At 37.4% G+C, this 19,192-nt stretch overlaps 1 protein-coding gene across 7 annotated transcripts in view; it reads right to left on the minus strand.

The window, feature by feature from the left end:
* The window catches only part of BIRC6 (baculoviral IAP repeat containing 6), a 170,976-nt gene that overhangs the window by 78,333 nt on the left and 73,451 nt on the right, over window positions 1-19,192 (minus strand). For all 7 annotated transcript variants that reach the window (XM_064648546.1, XM_064648544.1, XM_064648542.1 and 4 more), the window contains 11 exons: window positions 18,472-18,588; window positions 17,368-17,522; window positions 16,107-16,233; window positions 15,327-15,437; window positions 11,199-11,332; window positions 10,084-10,211; window positions 7,517-8,079; window positions 4,551-4,726; window positions 3,877-3,973; window positions 3,493-3,687; window positions 599-799 (listed from right to left, as the gene is read on the minus strand). In XM_064648546.1, the coding sequence (XP_064504616.1) occupies window positions 599-799; window positions 3,493-3,687; window positions 3,877-3,973; window positions 4,551-4,726; window positions 7,517-8,079; window positions 10,084-10,211; window positions 11,199-11,332; window positions 15,327-15,437; window positions 16,107-16,233; window positions 17,368-17,522; window positions 18,472-18,588 (2,004 nt within the window). The remainder of the gene's footprint in view (window positions 1-598; window positions 800-3,492; window positions 3,688-3,876; window positions 3,974-4,550; window positions 4,727-7,516; window positions 8,080-10,083; window positions 10,212-11,198; window positions 11,333-15,326; window positions 15,438-16,106; window positions 16,234-17,367; window positions 17,523-18,471; window positions 18,589-19,192) is intronic.

Raw genomic sequence — 19,192 nt, forward strand, 5'->3', positions numbered from 1 at the left:
TATTTAAAAATCTGTACTCGTTTAAATTTTAAGTGTTGAACATGTATCGATGTAAAAGAGAACAAAATTATTGAAATTATCTCAGGCAAATGCTACTACAGAACTGCAGCTGGAGTATTTGAGCTGTGCGATGGTATACGTTAAAATGGATATGCCTTTGGATACATGGTATATACAGTTTATTTCAAAGACTTCAGATAAAGAAAAGTCCTGTCACTAAAAACACCACACTTTTCCCTATCAGAGCTACAACAATAAGAACTGAAAATCTCATACTTATTTCCAACTACCATACATTTTGCCTGAAGACCCTTGACCAATATCATGTTCTCACTGAGGAAAGTTTTGAGAAGTATGACAAGGTTTTTTTGACATATTAACAGGAACATAAGACATCTACTACACTCAAGAAGAAACTGAGCAGGGGCAGGGCCTTCCATTCTCAAGGAAAGCAGAACTAGCAAGCTTTGCAAACTTATTTTATGGGCATTATTCAAAAAACTTCTCAGCTTTAATTCCTCTGATTACACTTTGTATTGTTTCTAAATACTACCCTTCACATTTTTGAACTGTCATCAATGTCAGTGAATCTACTTACTTGCCAGAGAGGCCAGGTGAGGCTGGATGTGGATCTCCTTGAGCAGCACAGCTGCAGGAAGGTGAATTGTGAGGTCACACCAAGCCTCCTCAGGTAAAAATATGTACGACCACGCTGCAGACCGAGCCCGTCGGTGGGGAGGAGTAGCCTGCAACAGCACTTCAGCAGGCTGGGCAGTGGGACTGCTTGAGGTGATTGAACCTTCAAAAACAGCACCATTAACATTGATTATTAATGTTTATTAATAAAACCCAGGTTAATTTACAACCTGAACTGTGGAAAACACTTTTTTTCCTGTCTCATCTGTTTTGGTTTATTGATAACATCCCATTTGTAATATTGTCAACTGCTGAGTTATTTTTATTTTACTCAGACTGTTTTAAATAGGCAGTTTATACATCTATATGCATGTGCACATCCTTGAAATTTGCTAGGGGACACCTGCTACCAAAATCTTAAACTTACTCTCAAGAGTACGTGACAAAAACAAACCAACCAGAAAGGTGCAGGTTGAACAGTATGCTTAGAACTTGAACTCATTTAATTCATAGTTAACATAATGAAGGTTTTAAAGGTTTAAATATTACAACAACATAAACAATTTTATAACCAAATTCTGCAACATGATGAGAATCAGAATGTACTGAGGAAAACTGGAAGGTTAATTTCAAAAGCAAGCTCCTGACTGTAAGTTAAATATTAAGATAGATGCACTTATGGTAGAACATCAAGAATTGCAGCACTTCATAAGTTGGGAGATAAGGTATGCAAGAGCCTACCACCATACATACTTTTTTACTATTTAAAGTGATAAAGAACCAACATTTGCATGATTCCTAAATTTACCTTTTAGAAATTTGTGAAGAGCAAGGTAGAAGATTTCTAATGCCCTCCTATTATGCCAAATAAACCTCTTTTCCTTTTCTTTTTCAATTTCATTATTTTTGACACTCTTAAATTTGAATGACAGGACTGTATGAACTTCTCTCTTGTTCAACAATTTCTCCAGAAATTTTAAAATTAATCCTTTCTTTCTCCCCTCTTGTCACTGAGACACACTGTATGAATACAGGCTGTGGATGTGGTCTACCTGGACTTCAGCAAAGCCTTTGACACTGTCTCCCATAGCATACTCCTGAAAAAGGTGGCATGGACAGGGGCACTCTCTGCTGGGTTAAGAACTGGCTGGAGGGTCGCGCCCAGAGAGTGGTGGTGAACGGTGCTGCATCCAGTTGGTGGCCGGTCACTAGTCGTGTCCCCCAGGGATCAGTGTTGGGCACAGTTCTGTTTAATATATCTACTGATGATTTACATGAGGGGATTGAGTCCACCACTAGCAAATTTGCAGATGACACCAAGCTGGGGGGGAGTGTCGATCAGCTGGAAGGCAGGAGGGCTCTTCAGAGGGACCTGGACAGACTGGAGAGTTGGGCTGATTCCAGTGGGATGAGGTTCAACAAGGCCAAGTGCTGAGTCCTGCACTTTGGTCACAAAAACCCCATGCAGCACTACAGGCTGGGGACAGAGTGGCTGGAGAGCAGCCAGGCAGAATGGAACTTGGGAGTTTTGAGACTCCCAAAAAGCTGAACATGAGCCAGCAGTGTGCCCAGGAGGCCAAGAAGGCCAATGGCATCCTGGCCTGGATCAGGAACAGTGTGGCCAGCAGGACCAGGGAAGTGATTCTTCCCCTGTACTTAGCGCTGGTGAGGCCACACCTGGAGTGCTGTGTCCAGTTCTGGGCCCCTCAGTTCAGGAAGGATATTGAGGTGCTGGAGCAGGTCCAGAGAAGAGCAACAAGGCTGGTGAAGGGACTTGAGCACAAGTCCTATGAGGAGAGGCTGAGAGAGCTGGGGTTGTTCAGCCTGGAGAAGAGGAGGCTCAGGGGAGACCTCATCACTCTCTACAACTCCCTGAAAGGAGGTTGTAGCCAGGTGGGGGTTGGTTGGTCTGTTCTCCCAGGCAACTATCAGGAAGACAAGAGGGCACGGTCTTAAGCTGTACCAGCGGAGGTTTAGGTTGGATATTAGGGAGAAGTTCTCTACAGAGAGGGTAATCAGGCATTGGAGTGGGCTGCCCAGGGAAGTGGTGGATTCTCCGTCCCTGAAGGTTTTTAAGATGAGACTGGATGTGGCACTTAGTGCCATGGTCTAGTAACCAGGCTGAGGGTTGGACTTGATGATCTCAGAGGTCCTTTCTAACCGGGCTGATTCTATGATTCTATGCAAGGGCTACACTAGGCTAGTGAGCAGCAACAGAAAACATAAAGGCACTAGTGGTGAAAAGGAGCCTTTGTAAGGTATTGCAGTACCTCTACATCTTACAACACAGGCCTTTTAGTTAACTAAAAGCCATTGTATTGATATCAAAAAAGCATTGCACTTCTAACAAATGCTCATTCAGGCAACACCAAAGCAGTTAGGTGTAGATGTGAGAACACCATCAGCAGTATTAGCCTTATGCTCCAGCTTCTTCTACTGTTTGACCCAGCTCAGTTTCATTCTCTGTCATCCAATTTTGCTATTCTTCTGTAACAGGTTCATCAAACCCGATGCGCCTCAAGTGAAATTAGTGAGTCTTAGTGTGTCTATGGCAGATGTGGGCTGGAACTAGGTATCCCCTGACCTAGGGGAGGAGAAACGGGCTCGCCTTGATGCATGACTTCATCAGATACAGATCACTCACTTTCCTTCCTTCTCCTGCCCACATGAGGTCTTATTACCTGTGGAGAAGACTAACCTCATACCCAGCATTATCTTGAAATACCAGCAACTGCTCTGATTAGACCATTTAACAGTATTGCAACATCTGACACTATTGCAAAGCTTTTTGTTAAGAACTTGATACAGATGCAAATGACCAGTGGATATTAATCTAGAGAAAGAAGTATTACTTACCCAAAGGTGCAAAATTGTGAATTCCTTCTGCATTATCAGGCTCCGAAGCTAGAACTCTAGCTTTCAAACTGCTATCTGTCGCTTTGGTGGGACCAGAATCAAGAAATTTCATAATAGTTGAAACCATGCTTCTTGCTGTGTTAACAATAGCTCTTGTGCTTGTTACCATGTTGTTACAGATAAGCTGAACACCACCTGTATATAGTGTGGGCAGAGAGAAAAAAACCCCAATACTGCTCAGAAGCATGCAATAGATTCCACACAAGCAAAGGCCTATTTAGTAAATGGGCCCCTCTAGACACATACATGGATTCTTTCTTTAAGTGCAAAACAAATCTATAATAAATCTTCTACTTGATGCAGCTAAAGAAAAAACAATCTTACCCATATCGTGGAAAGCCTTCAGTGCCTCACTTGTATCCAACACTCGTAAAATGAACCAGAGCAGTGGCTCAGATAACTGACAAGTGGCAAGAGAGCCCTGGAAGAAAAATATATAAGAAATATGTGGTTTCATACAAAATTAGTATGGTAGAAATATGCATGACAGCTCTCAGCCTCCCCTTCTAGTAGGCAAAACTCCTAGAGAGGAAATGCCACCACAGTTGACCTCTCTGCCATAGGAATGCAGAGAGGAATACCATGTTCCACACGGTTCAATTCCTTATGTAGGATAAGTCTTTGTGGTAAAGAAAAGATCAAATGCACGGGGTGAGCAGCTGAAGGGAAATAAGAATATTGAACATTAAAGTGCACACTAATATGAACACAATAAATGTCTTTCCCACCTGCACATAACACAATATCCAATCCATCTTCAAGCCTTTGGCCAGGAACATTTACAGGAATGTCAAAATATCCTTACAGAAAGTCTCTCTCTCTCTCTCTCTCAGGCAACAGAGGGAGGCTCCCTAACTGCAGCACTCAATTGAAGTGAGGTTGTAAAAAATGTTAACATTTCTTTTACGCAGCGCTAACTCAGTTTCTGATCTTATAATGGATCACAGAATTTAGTATTATAAATTTCCTTGAAGCACAGCAGGCCTAAGGGAACTTACCTGTCTTCCCATGTACCCACAGGCCATGTAGGTAAGAATTGGCTGAAGCATCACTTGAACTGTTGTTGCTTTTTTGCTAAGTGTTGTCAGGATAGTGAACAACCCGTCTCCGACTGATATTGCATCTAAGCCACCATGAAAGTTTTCGTGTTTAGTGAGATGCAAGCCACTTGCACCTTAGTGAAAACAGAAATAATTCAAAGGTCAACTGATATTTATCAAACCATTACAGCACATAAGAGAACTCAAGGATATTTAAATGCTCACATGGATTTTACTAAGTACAAATGGACCAGTTTTCAAGATCATATAAACTGCCATTAGTGTTCCTGAAATTCTGCTTCTCAGTGTTACAGCTCAGGATTTATGCATGAGGATTTTCCAAATATCAATATTCGCCAGTATTGATTATACACTACTGAGATGAAGGACAGAAAGCAAATTAATAGTCTTCCCAAGGAAGAGACTACTTCCATAAAAACTACTGTCTCATGAATCATATGACTTCAGTCTGGAAGAGCTTTTAAAACTGGGTTTAGATTGGAATGCGAGGACACCATGAAATAATCCTGTTCCATTTAGAGAAATTCAACTTATACTAAAAACGATAATAAAAACCAGTGTGCTCAAGTGATCTTTGGAACGCGCCTCAGATAAACATTTTGGCAAGAGAATTCACAGGTGTAGTACTTTAACCACCTTCAAGCTGTCAAGAAGGCAAATATTGATAAGCATTGGATGCATGGAAACAGAGAAAGAAGTCTTAAGACTCAGCCTTTGCCCAGTCTAGCAAAGTTAAATGTAATGAATTATAAAGCTTAGGTCAAATAAGGTGAGTCTGCTATGAGGACTTCCAGGTGAGGAGAAGGTAGCATAGGAGGTGAATACTGTTCAGTGTATGATTTTCATAGTTTGTTAATGACAAAGCATAAAACCCTAATGAAACAGACAAGATGGTCATAAAAGAAAAACCAGAAAGAAAAATGTTTCAAATTCATGTGGCAAGTGAATTATTCAAGGCCACCCGGCATCCTGACCAGCTGGCTCACCAGTTGCAGTATATTAACATTATTAGCACAAATTTTTACACCAGAGCCACTATCTATCAGCACACATTTGCGGACATCTTGTTTACCTTTCCTGGGAGTACCTTTCCATGCTGCATTAGTTATTATATGTTTACTAGTATAAGCTGATAACTGATTTTTGGATCATATATACCTTGGCTGCAGTCTGGGAAAAATGTTTTGTTCACAGAAATTGTCTGGAGAGAGCTTAATAGAGTTTTTGATGAAGGAACTACAACCACAAACAGCTGTGTTGCATCTTCCCAAAATACATGAACAAATTAGTTTCAATAACTTATATTTAAAGACCTTGGAAGGAACAATCCACTGAAGGAATCAGCTGGCCCAGTATCCTGAATTCAATGAAAAACATTTTGAAACAACACTATCTTTCCGAATTGCCTTTTAAAAAACGCGAAACAACTGCTGGACAGAAATTAGCAGTTTAGAAAGACATCAAATTTGAGGAGAATAATATGTGAATATCACTCAAAAAAAACACATAGTCAGAACAAAACCCCAGTCCCAGAACAAACTACTTTCAGTGTTCATAGTGTATTTGCAATATGACACTAACTACCCAGAGTAATTGAGGACATGTTCTGGAATTAATTTCGGGAAGGTTCCAACAGCACAATCCAGGCTTGTCAAATCCTGTCTCCTGTTTATTTGACTACTGGAGATTACTATTTTTTCCTATTTTTTGTGCTTTTATGCCAAAATGAACCACTGGTCTAATATACATCCAACGAGTACACTGTTTTCTGATAATAGCGTTGATTAACAGTCTCACATCTGCTTAAAAGCGATCAGCACAGGAAAGGCCAGAGCAACTTTCTTCAAAACAAGGGAATCACTATAAAAAGGAAAAATTTTACAATTATTACACCTGAAACAGAGTGCAAGGTCTTTGTCTGCACTCCTGCAAAATGTTTTTCCAGTTTTGCACACATGGAAACATTCATAGTATTTCAGCCAGTGGTGTAATTTGTGCAAATAAACTCTTTGCTATCATCACTACTCAGAAGCAAGTCACATAGGTTGTCCCTCTGAGAAAATGTACCTCAGATACAAGTCTGACAAACAGAAACTTTGCTGTTCAAAGTATGATCAGCTTCCTCACTTGTTCACAGGAGGAAGATCTGACCCATAAATATATTACTGGAACTCCTAGAATGCGATATTAATGTGATTTCTGGTAAAACAGAGGAGAAGGTAATGTATTCTGTGAAAGAGACAATATTGTAATTTGTCTTTTGCAGAAACTATTAAAAAAAGGAAAATAATCCAATATATAGAGAACAACTGAGGTAAGGTATCTGTAGTACAAACCTGAGACTCATTCTAACCCACACATAGAGGTGTGTGATGGCTACAGACTTAAATACATTTAAACAATTGAAATTTAATTTAATTTCATTTAAACATATGAAACAATTCCATTTAAACATATGAAAAAGGCTTTTCTGTCTCAAGAATGATTGAACATTGTAACAGGTTGGCCAGGGCAGTTGTGGAGTTTCTACCCCTGAGGAATTAAAAGCCAACTGGACTGAGGTATCGAGCAACCTGCTGTCTGAGGCAGGTTCTGAGTTGACTCTGTTTTGTGCAGGAAGGTTGGACTAGACAATCTCCAGAGGCCCCTTTAACATTAACCATTCTGAGATTCAGCAAATTCGAATGCCAAACACATTCCTGTTTGGTTTCAATTACTGTCTCCCACCTCACGATAGGAGTTTTTTTACATATCTCTTCCCCCTTTCACTTCTTCTCTGTCTCTTTTTTCCTGTCATTTCTGTGACACATTCTTTCATGTCTACACCCAAGTTATGAGTTTGTAGAAGTTTTAAATGTTTCACCACCCCTAAAGAATGTCCGCTTTTTTCAGGAAATACCTACCAATAATCATTGCCATAGCACTGCTGTTACACTGGCCAAGCGCAGACAAAATCTGGCTCATAATTTGTTGGTTGGCTAACACCAAGTCTGCCACATATGCAGTTGATCCTTGAGTATTAGGGTTGCTTCCATTGCCATCTTTGCCTCCTGAAACCTTTTCTTCATCAGACACGCTGTCTGTAGTACTGCTTGCTACTGGAACACGGGCACTGTATTCTCGGTTACTGGAGAGCGGCAGTTGAACTAAAATGTTTATCAGCTTTAATAAATCAAACATAAGCTGATCCCTTGTCATTTCTCCACAAACTGCTTTGGCATCACCTGGACGGATAATATTGGCAAAAAGCCCTCCAAAACATGCTCGAGCACCCACAGAGCTGTCTGAGCCGCTGCGAGACATTACTTTGTCTGAACATGTAATGTAATGATGCACAAGAAAGGTTATGGACTCAATTACTGCAGAAATAGTGCTAACTGATACAACTTCAAAATTCTGTTCCAGGGTAAATTCCAAGAGTTTCACTTGTGCGTCCAGTGGTCCCTGGCCTGTCTGGAAAGCACCCCTGAAAGACAAAAGAAAAAAGGAAAAAGAAAAGAAAAAAGAGATATTACAAGCTGCCATTTATAATTTTTTAATATATTGGTCATTACATAGCCTGCTCATGCCATCACTTTCCTGACACCTCAAGGGATCAAAAAGTGACCTTCTAAAAAGTCTGGGATCCAACTTTTTTTTGTTTAGAATTCAGTTCGTTTTGTAGGTATAGACTTGGAATACAGTCCTGTTCAGTTCTGGATGAAAAGTGTCTTATGTTTGCAAGAAAATACCCATGGGAAGCAGTCCCCTAACACTTTAATACCATTAGATTATTTCTTTTCTTAAAGGAAATCATGATGGGTTTTTTTTCTTCCCAAGGGTTTGTTTTTTGTATGTCCCCAGTCCCCACCCCAGAGGTAGGATGAAGAATGGTCAGGTTTTTGCTATCTAAATAGTAACTATACATAAGACTATGAGAAGGTACTCAAAATATCACAGGTTAGTGTGGGAAGATGGATTGCTTGAAGGATCTCTCTTAGGGATACGTTTATTTAACCAATTGCTTTTACACGTATAGTGGTGGACTACAAAATGAACCTTTTGAATCAATATATCTAAAATAGAATTTATGCTAATTCTTGTAGCATTACTTACTGATTTTTTATATACTTCTCTGTATCTTTTCACATTGATTAATGTTCCTGTAACTTTTAAAATTACATACAGACCAAAACAGTTTATAGAAAAAGCCTTGAAGAAAATATTAGGCATTTATTAATTCTAAAGAGTAAAATACTGCTCTGCTCTTCTTCACAATTAATTGTATGCCTTGATCAGATGTGGTACCCTTCAGTAGCTACCTGAGTTCTTAGAAATAACAATCTAAATCCTTTTATGGTGCTCTGCTTCCCATTTTATGATATTTCAGTCTCCCACTTGGTTTGACTCAAAAAAACCCTAACACATTTTAAAACCTACCCTTGCAGTGCTCTCATTAGCTTATTTCAAATAAATGCTAGCATGCAGACATGTATTCCAAGATTCACTGTGAATTAATGATTTTATTGTATTATGACATGTCTTATATAAGTCATTGATCATCAATGTAACCTGGTAAACACCACCCCCATAAATTAAATCACTAAGGTAAAATCTCTTAGAAGGCAGAAATCATTTTCTTTACGATTAAACAATAGGTAACACCAAAGTGCCACCTACTGGGAAGCCAGAACTGAGGAAGCTCATCCCTAATTATACAAAGCCTTTGTCTGGGGACGAGCGTAATACCTATACTAGAACGAAATTATTCCCAATGTACTTCAGAATAAACAATTGCCGTATTTCCGGTGTAACACTGTATATACAGTCACTTGCCCATTGACCAGCCTTGAAGAAGCAGAGTTGTAAAAGACAAGCCATAAGCTTTTATCTCTCTCCTGGCCAGAGGCACTTGACTACACTAGTGGGCATCAGTAGGCCCCAGGAGAGTCGGGCAGAGGATGTTTTCCACTGTCATGTGAAGAGAAAAAAACCTCACCAAAGACAAAGCAATAAATACACATATTGCATAAAGAGAATTCAACAATCTTATATTTCATCCTACCCTGTGCAAAAAGCCATCCATATTATCTTCACAATGTATTGAATAATTTCTAAAATCTTGTGTTAATTCAGGCCTCTTAGAATAAATACTTTTTATAATAGGTAAGCTCAACAGTGTCCTTATTTTAGGGATTACTTCAACAAGGCCTATATCTTAGCTCTAGTTAAAATCAGTTCAGAATTCTAGTGCTTCTCTTCACTGTCACTCACACACAGACGGCTGTGGGTGGATTCCAGATGCACTCTTCCACATGCCGGAAGCAGCTCAGAACCTGCTTGTAGTGCTGCAGCAACAATGAAGATTTCCATTGATACATAATTTGATAGTATGACAAGGTGGGATATATACATCTTAGTTATGATTCCCAATCACACAGATTTGAAAGAAAAAGAGGGCATGAAAGGAAAAAACATCAGTAAGATATACCTTTCTGTTGAAAGTATATGTATTAATTTCAATAAAAATTCACTGAACATATGAGGACAAGTTGAAGAAAGGTGCACTTGTAATCGAGTAAGAAATTCTTGCATAGCTTGTGTTGCTGTTGGTCCAACCTAGAGGGAAAGACATTTTAGTAAGTATTATATATGAAGACTGAAATGTCTTCAAGAACATTAAGCAGTATCTAACAAAAACATCTTCTACAAAGAGAGAAGTATTCTAAGTATTGCAAGTAGCTTAACTTGCTTTTTGAAAATTTTACAGCACTTTTACAGAACTAATCCGTATCAATTTATATTACATATTTTTCAATTCCTAACCCTGAGTCAAAAGCAAGAAATTCAGTTCTTTGTCTAAGACTCGTTTTGCAGCTTGGGAATCTCTTTTCAGTAATGCAAATTATATTTCACACAGAATACATTTCTGAGCTAATCCGAATGTTTTTTCACAAGCTACATATTTACATAAGTACTTTAAATTAGCAGCACTGTGCTGAGTGTAAGTTCTGGAATAGACTATATATTTTCTGGAAAATTTGCTGGGAAAAAAATAACCTGGAAATACCAGGTATTTTCTGCCTCTTAAACTGAGACTCTTGTCAAATATTACATACAATTAAGTTAACTTGGCCTTTTTTTAATCACTATTTGCAGACATTTCAAAGACTGCAAAAAGCAAAAAAAAACATTTGTTGAAATTAGGAGAGGTAGTGTACACCAGATGAATCCAGAAACTAAAAGCACAAATCAGGCAGCAAATAAAAGCATAATTTTAAATTCTGGAATTCTTAGATACTTAAACTCAAAATCTTCATTGGCATTTTTATCCCAATCCAACAAGATTCAGGAAACTAAGTGAATGGAATACTTCACTAACATCTCCCTGTGGCAAGTCTCCAGAGAGTTCCAAAAACATACTCGCACTACACAGAGTGTATCAACAACATGAACTTCCCTATGGTTGCGCATTGGAACCAACTAAGACTAGCCAGAAAAAGAAACAAGACAAGGATATAATACATAACAAATAACACATGTTTCTGTCCAGTGTGTTGAAATTCTACTACAAAGAGTTTTTCTCTTATTTTAATTGCTCATTACCTGTGGACTGTGTTGATTTGTTCCATGAGGATTAGTGCCAGAAAGAAATTTCACTAACACATGAATGAGGTTTGGATCTGACACCAACAATTGGGCAGTACTTTCCTGAGCTCCAATGGCACTGCTTGGACCAGCTTAAAAATAAAGACATAAAAATTAAATCTGTAATCTTAAGCACTAAGTGTAAATCAAACATTTATAGTGCAAATTCCTTATATTTATTTCATGATACAGAAATATTCTCAGCTAAATCAGCAACTCAAAGCTGCTTACTCAGGACTACAGTTTTAACTTTTCTTTTAAGTATACATATAAACCCTCAAAACTGTTCCATCACTGTTCCAAGCTTGCTAAGGCAGTATTCCTGAAAATAGCAATTAATTTTGTAGAAGCAATACATACAGATATTTTGACTTGTTTCTTTTTGTTAGTCCAACATTTTAACAAGGCTTAAGTGCATTTTTTAGTTTGTCAGACAGAGACCAAGTGTTCAGTTATCCTGTAAAAAATCAAAATATTTTTGTCCTTGGCACATGCACAGACTTCTCATCATTGACTAAAACTGCAGGGAGCTTAACAGATCAGAACTTTGAAGACCAGAATTTGAATTAAAATACACCCTTCAGTGATCAAATGAATGAGCTTTATTAAATGTGAACTCTTACTCCTTCAGTAGTGATACACTGAATCAATTCAAAACACAGTTTGAAAAAAGCACACCCACTTACTGAATAAAAATATATTCTTATATTATTACACCTATCTAAATGAAGTTACAGTTTATTACATGCTGAAGATGTGATCTCTTTCAGACTATGTCATCATATATAAACGTTTAAATCACGAAGAAATGATGCTCTGGAACAACAGCTTGGATGGCACTCCTTCATATCCCAAGATAAGTTTCTTAATTAGGGAAGTTGTTAAAAGAAACAAATCCTGACCTACTTACTAGTCATTCTGTTTTTCAGAGTCTTCATGATTCACAATAATTTCCTTAAACTAAGGAGAGTTAAACTAAAGATCACAACCAGAAGGGAAACATCTTTGTCAAAACCAGAACTAAACTCTGACTGCTTCCATCTCAGTTGAAACACTTTTGGCACAATGAAATAAATACAGCATTTGAAAAACACTTGCTCTAAGAAGAAATCCTTACAGGAAGATGGGAGGAGAAGATAACTTAGAGTAAGTTTTCCCTTTACCAAATCTTCGACTATAAACAGATATTTTTGAACTATAAACAGATTTCTTGCTTTAGATAAAATGTAGAAAACTAATGCTTACAATACAAATAATTTTGCATTGATTTATCAAGATCAGCAGTGGAACAAGTCTGTATGGCTATGACTGATGGTATGGCAATAGCTGCAGTTGAATAAAAGCAAGAAAGCATCCCATGGCATTCCAGTTCCACTGTAGACAACAAGCCTGCTCTAGCACACATTTGATAATGCAAAGGATGAACGGGTTAAGGCTTGTCTGGGTGGGGGACAAGCCTGTAAGAAGAAAGTACACAATTTCACATGTTTTTTTTAAAGAAAACTGAAGATGTCAGAAAAACAGAGAGGCCTTCCATTGCAGGATGTGCCTTTATACAGCAGTCTGGGTGAACCGATAAAGTTTATTTTCCCCCTACTGAATCTGAGCATTTACTTAAATAAAATGTAGAGAACACTGATTTTTCCTCTAAGGAAACTAGGTATATAGATTGTTGGAGAGTGGTTATGGTGTTGGTTGGCTGTTTTTGGGGGGTGTTTTTGAGTATATCATGATATAAGTTGAAAATGAAACTGATACTCAGGTTACTAAGAGCCCCCTAAGCTCATAGCTCTTGAATTTATACTTACTACTGCCTTCTGTCGTTGGATTTTTGTTTGTTTGTTTTTTAAACTTCCACTTATAAACTAATTCGAAATTTAAGACAAATCATTATCACTAAAATTCCATTCAGCTGCAGTTGACATAAGTAAGGGGCTTGTATTTTAGATACTAAAAGGGAAAAGAGCCTCATTTTATAACTACACACATCTAGCAAGGCTAATTTAAATTATTCCCAATGGACTGTAATTGACATCTTAGTGGTTTAAAAATAAATCAATAAATAAACCTAACCACAATCTGTCAATACAGTCAAGACCTGAACAATTTGTGCTTCATCTTGAATATTCTAAGTTGATGAGAACTTCTATGAGATGCTGTCTGCAATGACTCAAGAGACTATTATAAGCCCCAGTTCTGAACAAAAGAACACAAAAACCAAAATAGTTGATTGAAGAAGTGCTCTGACGGATCTCACCTTCAATGGTCAAGAATCTAATACAGATTATTTCACTCTTTAAATGTGACAACTCAATGTCATTGAGAAAGAAGATTATGTTGAATTATCAGCTGCTGAGGAATCCTGGCACAGAAGAGATCTGATGGGTGCTTATACCTACTTAGCTGCTGGTTCTCTCAGTGAGTATAGGAAAAGGGGCAGTTAAGGGATATACAGCTGTGTTAATCCACACACATGTATAGGAGACACACTTTCAACCCTATTCTTTACCCTCCACCAAGCTTGCATCTCCAACCCTTTCCAACTCAACTCCAACCTTGGGCTCACAATCCTAGATACAAAAAAAATCCACAACCATGTGGACATGCTGAAGTGTGCCCGTGATGAATCACATTGCTCTTGAGCAGCCTTTTATTCACATAATCACCTACTGATCTCAGGCAATTACCAAAGAAACTCCTGCAAACACACAGCTGCCTGTTAGTGTCAGAGCACACCACTTAGCCTCATACAATTTGGAAGAGATTCACGTATGATCTCAGTGATACACACCACATAAATTTTGGAAAATGGTACTCTACAGTCACAAACTGGAGCGTTGACAATACATGTGCTTGTTAACTGCAGGCACTGTTATCCTACAAATCTGTCCATGTTCCATTCTCAGATATCAAGAATAAGATTATAATCTCAGTTTGTGAATATTACTTAAGTCTCCTTAATTTACTCAGAGCTCGACTGCTTTACTTAATAGCAAAAATTTCAGCAGATTTTTGTAAGACTGAATCTAAATAACATCACAGAAAGGGGACAGAAGGTAAAAATTTTAAGAAAAAACTGCATCCCAAAGTCAATGATTTGAAATGGCAAATATGAAAAAAGATTCATAAGAATCTTTGATGAAAATTCTGGAGAACAACTGTGCCACCCCAGGACAGCAAACTGCTTCATAGAAGTGTGATCTTCAGGTGGTTCATGCCTTCTTCAGGTGGTTCATGCCTTCTATATGTCTCTAGTCATATGCTTGGAGGGAAAACAGAATTTAAAAGAGCTCTTACGTGGCTAACATGTAGGTTTTAAAACATTCCAGTGTCTACGTTCTCACTATTTGGTATTTCTTTAGCCTTGAGGACAAGGTCACCAAAGCTTTCCTCATGACAGCTGTCCTATGATAGTGAGCCATATAGAAACTTAATTTCCTCATTTAAAAACTACTTCCTTTAATTTCTATCAGTCTTGTGTCAAAATCTCATCCACAAAGTGACATTATTTCTAGTGTGCTATGGAGCAATATAGAGAATGTGAGATAAGCTGGTGTGGATAGGGAAACGAAATGAAATGGCTGGATTTCTTTTTTAATAGATTCAGCTTCTGGGGGCTTATTTCCAGATAGCTTAACATATGTAGTGATTGGAGCTTGCATATTTACGAAAATATTCCTACCACATCAGAAGAACATGAATCTCTCTCATAGCACCTTAATCCTTCCTCTCTGATACTTCTTCGCATACTACAAAGGCAATTTCCAGGGATCGTTAGAATCACAGAATATTCCGAGTTGGAAGGGACTCATAAGGATCACCCAGTCCAACTCTAGTCCTAAAATGCACCTTTAAAAGACATTGCCTATCTACTTATAATGACATTCTCTTTTGTCAGTAGGGTTTTTGTTTCCCATGGTACAAGCAATTCAAGGAGCTCACTCTTGAAAAGCTTGAAATTACGGAGAACCAACAAAAGTACTTATATGAGAAAGGGAATGTTCTGGATTGGAATCAACACTCGTTCTTACATCACTAAAACAGGCAACATAAAAAAACCAAAACCAACCCCAAACCCAAACTTACCATTAAGCTGCATATTTGTCATGAGTGTTAGGCTGTGAAGCACAAGGCACCACGTCCGGAGTAAGGTATTAGGATACCATGCCAGAACTGACAGGAAGCTAGTTACTGAAGCTGTCAAGAAAAACAGGTTTTTCCAAGCTTTAATCTTCAGGATATTACTATAGATTTCTTATTTTTACTGTAAGGTGCTATATGTAGTATTGTTATTTACTTTGTTTTGACAACCATTGTTCCAGGAAATTAGGAAAAGAAGCCTCACCAACACTTCACAGGAATTGGCCCACAGAACTTTCTACAGTGCCCAGATCCTGACATCTCAAAGAAAACAATGTAAAGAAACTGATTTCAAAATGCTAAAAAGTAATAGGGCTTTCACATTCTACTGACCCCTTTCTTAAGAGAAGGATCATAGGATGGTATACAATGAGATGAAATCTGTCAGAAAAGTGCATACAGTTGCACAGTTCATCTTATACTAAGAAGTGTATTTTGAAGAGTCCTCTTGGGAATAATGATGAATTAAACCCCACAAATTTTACAATTTAATTTCTAAGGAGATTATGAAAATTCAATGAATCAACTCTCAGTTACACATTAGCAACATATTTTTCAAGTTGAGACAGTGAGCCCAAGAGTTCTTTAACAAGAACACATAAATTATCTCAATACTGATCTTATAAAAAGTACTTACTGTAGTACTTTTTATTAGCAAATATTGGGTATTAAAAAAAAACAAACACCAATAAAACAAACTTATTTCCCATATTTAATATATTTTACCTTGGTTCAGGGAAACGACAGGTATTCGGTTAGCATTATAAAGGAAGATATCAGCGCCATTATCTTTACTTCCAGAGGAGCTGGAATTCAGGCTTAATGTGAGCCATAACTGTAATAAGGATTCAAGCTGGAAAAAAAGGAAACAAACTTCACCATGAGACCGAACTCAGAACCCTAGAGCAATAAAAGTTTCAATTTTAAAAACTTTATCAATATTCTCAGCTGCTACTGTTTCACTGATAACACACCCACTCTCTCCTTTACAGGATTTGAAAACTCTGCTAAACATAATGTTCAAGGCAAATTCAGCATAACTAGCAAATGCTTCTGCAATGTTTTTGTAATTGATTTGTTCTAAATATATTAAAGTTTCTCTTAAGAACTTTCTTCAAACTTGCGTTGAAAAAGCAGCTTTACACACTGCTCAGAAATATCGTTATCATAACCTTACACCTGTAATACTGGTTTGCACATAAGCTTTTGAAATGTTATTAAAGTGATGCTTCCCAGTCAACCAAAATTATTCAAAAGGCCTATTTATTTAATGGGAAACCTCAGAGACACTGATGTGTACTCGGAATAATTCCCTTGAGGAAAATAACTCATTAGATATTCTGGAGAAGCATCAAGGTCGTTTACACTACAAACTGTATTCTGGATGAGATATTTAAAGAACAATTGAGGGATGGAGTCAGTTACTTTATTAAAATAAAAAGAGGCAGACAGGCATCCAATCATTTATATACAAGGCACATGGCATTCCTTTAAATGAATCAAGAAAAGCATTGCTAAATCAATAACCTTTTAAAAAGCAAACTTTTAAATTTAACATATAGAATCACTAGATAATTCAGGTTGGAAGGGAGCTTTGGAAGTTACCCAATCCAATCTTCTGTTCAAAGAAAGGCTAGATTGCTTGGAGGTTTATCCAACTGCGTTTTGAAAACCTCCACAAATGGAGACTGAACACACTGTGACAGTTTTCATTAATAAGATAACAATTATCATTCAGTGAATATACAAACTTGTTTTTAAATACAAAAATGTATACCCACTTTTTCAGCTGTAACAAGATATGTCCTCTGATAAAAGCTTTCAGCAGCTGGTGTTACGTTATTAGTACTGTTGTCCATGACAGATTCACAAGCAAAAAAGTACATAACAGGTTACCTGAATCTTAAGTATCAAGAAGTATAGGAAAACAACTTTTAAATTTAGAGAGAAATATTATTAAAGCATTTCAAAGTTCAAAATGCTATACCTGAACATGGTGGACTTGTAGCATGGAAAAGAGTTTGTTGAAGCACGCGCTCAGCATAGGTATAGATGACAACTGCACAATCAACTGGGCATTTTGGTTAGCAGCATGTAATCCTCTCAGCAATGAGTCATCTGTTCCACTAGGAGATTGTGTTACTAGAAAAAAAACAAGGTACCATCCCCCCATTAATTATTTTGAAAAGTTGCTAAAAGTAATTTCATTATTAGTTCCTTGCATTTTATACTTAAGGAAAAGACACATTTTATAATTTACAAGAACATCTTCAATGTAGTGTTCAGTAGTGTTGGACTACTGACTACCATACTGTGAAAGGCATACTTGAATATCAGACATCTCCATCTCCACAAAAACCATTTGGAAAGTGAGTTATGCAAATACATTTTCACAGTTCTTGCTAAACACATATTATAGCAATGTCCTGATAACACAATGGTAAGACAAATAATTGGAACATGTCCTTCAGGCATTATGGCACAACTAGTGCAGACAATAATGAACTTCCAGAGAAGTAAAGACTGAGGATTGCACTAAACCTATTCCATCCCTAGATATTCAACCAATGACTGCATGCATATTAAGGTACACAGAGGGCTACAAAGTAACACATTTTAACCAAATGGGCAGCACAACTCACTGAAAACAGGTTCAGAAGTAAACCCCTCTATGAATGTTTTTAAAACAAAGTTTACTGAACAGCTGAGTTCAAAATTGCATCAAAATATTTTCATTCTCATCATAGAATAGGTGAAACTGGTGCAAAGCAGCTTTCAAACAGCAAGAAGGAAGCTTCACACAGGAAACTTAACATTTTCTTGTACCTAGATCAGAAAATGAAAACTTTCCCTCCACTGCAGTATAAATCATTGTAGAAGAAATCATGCATATTTGACCAGTTTCACAAAATGTCTTAGAGGTACACACGTAATTCAAAAATCTGAATAAAGAACTATCTCTAAAGCTTCACCTAACAAGAAAATTCAAGCAAAATACAACTTTGTACTAATTTTTTCTGCAGTCACTTAGAAAAATTTCAAAGCATCATGATCATTATGTGAAAAGAATGATTTGACAACATGTAGTTACATGTAGGAGATGTATTTGTTAATGCTTGTAGAATGGAATCAGCCTCCAGCGTGGACATCATTTTCAGCATCAGCTCAGCCTGCTGTTCAAGTCCAACTTCTAGACGTGCATCTAAAGCTACACAAGGCAACAAACAGGGTAAAACTGAATTATATCAAGGACATATATAGTTAGTTACTCTAACTTCTTGTGCAGGCAATATAGATATACAGTATACAGAAAACTGAAAAAAATCTCAGTATCCCTAACAAGAAGATTGACTTTTATACATGATGAAAGCAGATTGTAGAAACTTATACTCTGAACTGAACATAAGATTCTTATAGACCTGAAATACATAATTAATAAAATACTAAATTTCTGTGAAACACACCCTTATTTCTTTTCACAGTCACTTTGACATCACACATGACTAAATCTGCATATGTTTTTCCTAAGGCAACAGCTCTCAAACAAGAACCAAAGTTTTTTTCCCCAGTGTCTTGGGGGAAAGATCTATCACCCTAGTTCAGTAGTGCTCCCTCAAACCAAACAAGTGTGCCACTTCATTCCTTAGAGTTAGAGCCAGCTAGAAAATAGCTTCCAAAATTTCCTGCGAAAACAGGAAGGATTTAAAACTGCCTATAGTGCATTCAAAAATGTTAGAAAATAAGATTTTCTGCTATGTTGGGCTGTTTTAAATACAAGTTTCACACCATATTCTCTCACATAAAAAACCTGT

The sequence above is a fragment of the Pseudopipra pipra genome, chromosome 3, assembly GCF_036250125.1.
Source record: "Pseudopipra pipra isolate bDixPip1 chromosome 3, bDixPip1.hap1, whole genome shotgun sequence".
NCBI classification, from domain to species: Eukaryota; Metazoa; Chordata; class Aves; order Passeriformes; family Pipridae; genus Pseudopipra; species Pseudopipra pipra.